The following is a 3070-nucleotide window of genomic DNA, read 5'->3' as shown; positions in this document are numbered from 1 at the left end:
GGGAGGAGAAATATGCAACACCCCGAGCTAAGACAGTGTCTAATTGGTCAAAACACCATTTGGGATGTGGCCAACAACCCGGTTTAAATACTCAGGACACCATCAGATGCTGCTTTTTGCGTCTAGCTTTTAGTTTTTCGCTTTTAGTTATGTGCTTTCAAGTCATCACTTTTAGCCATGTGGCTTTTTAGTCATAGCTTTGAGCCATGCTTTTTAGTCATCGCCTTTTTAGCTCTTTAGCTTTTTTGGTCATGGTTTCTAGCCGGGCTTTTCAGTCATTGCTTTTTGCGCTCTTTGAGCGTGCTCTGGCTTACACACCAGCTCCTCCAAAACCATGAGGAGAAACGCCACCTAGTCTCGTCAAACTTTACTTCTATTTCTTTACTTTAGTTTATTTTCTTTTCCGTTGAGAGTTTCGTGTTCTGAGTTAAGGATAGCAGAGCAGATCAGATCATTTAATCATGGGACAATCTGACTATATCATATTGATATTGTTGTTTGATTGCAGACTTTGGGATCTGAGCATAATTTGAGACTTTAGTGAAATCTGCACTTTGGTCATTTTTCCTCAGGAGTCTATATTTATGCTTATGCATTTTGCAAATACTTTCTTCCGAGCTAAACGTTTAATGATTATATTAATTAGTATGTGTTACCAGATAATCAAACCCACACCCTTGGTGTTGCAAGTATAATGCTCTACATTTGAGCTTCATTTCATATCATTGCCAGCTAGGAGAAACAACTGAAACAATCAAAAGCTACTGAAACAATAATTATTATTTTCTTTTCTACAATAATTTGCATTATATATGTGTATTATTTATACTTAGATTTTGTTATTTTGTATTTTTTAATTAAGAGTGCAAAACATACAACATACGGTGAACACAAAACACAAAAACAGCAATAGAACAGCAATGATAATAACAGCAATGAAAATAAACAGTGATGACCATCTGACAATAATAGTAGTAGTATTCAAGTAGTACTAGCATGCTGCATAATAATAATAATAATAATAATACTAAAGATGGTGATGATAGCAATAATACCCTGTGATGACGGCAACAGTAATATCAATAATAATAATAATGATGATGTAATAACAATAGTAATAATAATAATGTAATAATGACACATACCCAACACATACCACACCTATCCTAGCATCTGTCGAATCCGCCGGCCGCGCCGTTCTCAAGCCCACCGGCCTCCGCACACTCTAGGCCTCCATTCACTCAAGCCTGCCGTGTGTGATTTCATTACACCAAATACACAAAATAATATTCTTTTTAGCAACATCATATGACCTCTTTAATCTGAAGTGTTTTTAAGGGAGTTATAACTGATGGAATAGAAAACAATTTACTACAATATAGGTTCATGAAATAATGAATGACTTTTTACAGTCACTGTGCACAACCATTCAGAAGTCTCTAATGTGCACCAAGGCTGCATTTATTTGACCACAAATAATATTGTGAAATATTATTACAATTTAAAATAACTGTTCTATTTGCATGTATTTTAAAAAGTAATGTATTCCTGTGATGGCAAAGCGGTTTGTTCGTTCAGCATCATTACTCCAGTCTGAAAACAGCTGTGCTGCTTAATATTTTTATGATACTTGATACTTTTTTTTCTCCCGGGATTCTATAATAAACAAAAAGTTTAAAAAATAATTTATTTGAAATAGAAATCTTTAATGACAATTCATGGAAGCCTGTTTCTGCCACCGAATAAGAAATTAAAAAAGGCAATTGCGACTTTTTATCTCACAATTCAGACTTTTTTCTTGCAGTTCTGACTTCTTTTCTCAGAATTGTGAGATATAAATTTGCAATTGCAAGTTATAAAGACCAATTTAGAGGAAACAAATAACTGACTATAACTCACAATTGCATGTTATAAAGTCAGAATTGTAAGATATAAAATGTATTCATTTATATCTCGCAATTCTGATTTTTTTCTCACAATTGCGACTTTATATCATGCAATTCTTTATAACTCGCAACTGCGAGTTTATATCTCTGAATTCTGAGAAAAAAATTCTAAATTTATTTTTTATTCAATGGCGGAAACAACTTGCGTAACAATTAAACGTGTCCTTTCTCTATTAAAGTATTATTACTTTAAATAATAAATAAAACTCCAAACTTTTAAACAGCAATGTAGGTTACAACAAATTTGTTTTGACACGTTGGCAACACTTTGATACATTTGTAAGGAAATGATACAAATGTATCAAAGATACAAAGTGTTACTATTGTCCTCTTTTTAGAGCTGCTTTACGGCAGAATTTGCATCATTGAAACATTATTTTGCTGTGTAAGACTGTAAAGCTGCTTTGACACCACTAATTACTTAAATTAAATGTAACAAATTTGGTTGCCATGGTGATAATTACCACATTCTTGTAGAAGAAATAGATGACCATGTTGGCCAGTCTTGAGTAGCACCAGTGTCCGTGAACCAGCAGCAGTCTTTGCAGGTGTTTGAAGCGCGTGATGGCAAAATCACTGGCCATGACAGCCTGCAGAACACAAACACAACTCAGCATGAAATCAGCATTACTGGTTACACTCATTCTTTATGGTTTCGATAGTCCACTTCAGACATTCTACTAATGATAAGTACTTTTGCAAATACATGTTGACTGACTCTCATTACAGTATTAGACTGTTAGGTTAGGGTTAGGGTTAGTAGCCAGTGCTGGGTAGTAACTGATTACATATAATCTGGATTATGTAATCAGATTCCAAAATATTAAGTACTTGTAAATGCTCATGCTCATTTAATCTCATATTGCTACAGCTTTATTTTTGTAATTTTGACTTCATTCTCAAATTATTACGACTTTAATCTCATATTGCTATGACTTTATTCTCATAATTTTGACTTTATTCTCAATATATTACGAATTTAATCTCATATGATTTATTTGTGCACATCATTAATTATATATATATATATATATATATATATATATATATATATACTTTTTTGTTGTTTGTTCTGTTTTGTTTTTTCTTCTTTTTTCAGAATTCTTTGATAATTAGAAAGTTAA

General features: G+C 32.7%; 1 protein-coding gene across 1 annotated transcript in view; it reads right to left on the bottom strand.

The window, feature by feature from the left end:
• Positions 1–3070, bottom strand: part of atp10b (ATPase phospholipid transporting 10B) — a 54168-nt gene that overhangs the window by 8357 nt on the left and 42741 nt on the right. Inside the window, exon 16 of the mRNA XM_016471484.1 lies at positions 2411–2536. Within this exon, the coding sequence (XP_016326970.1) occupies positions 2411–2536 (126 nt within the window). The remainder of the gene's footprint in view (positions 1–2410; positions 2537–3070) is intronic.

This window comes from Sinocyclocheilus anshuiensis, unplaced genomic scaffold (assembly GCF_001515605.1).
Source record: "Sinocyclocheilus anshuiensis isolate Anshui unplaced genomic scaffold, SAMN03320099.WGS_v1.1 scaffold84, whole genome shotgun sequence".
NCBI lineage: Eukaryota > Metazoa > Chordata > Actinopteri > Cypriniformes > Cyprinidae > Sinocyclocheilus > Sinocyclocheilus anshuiensis.
Note: the sequence above shows the minus strand (reverse complement) of the source record. Positions and strands in the feature narration are given on the sequence as shown.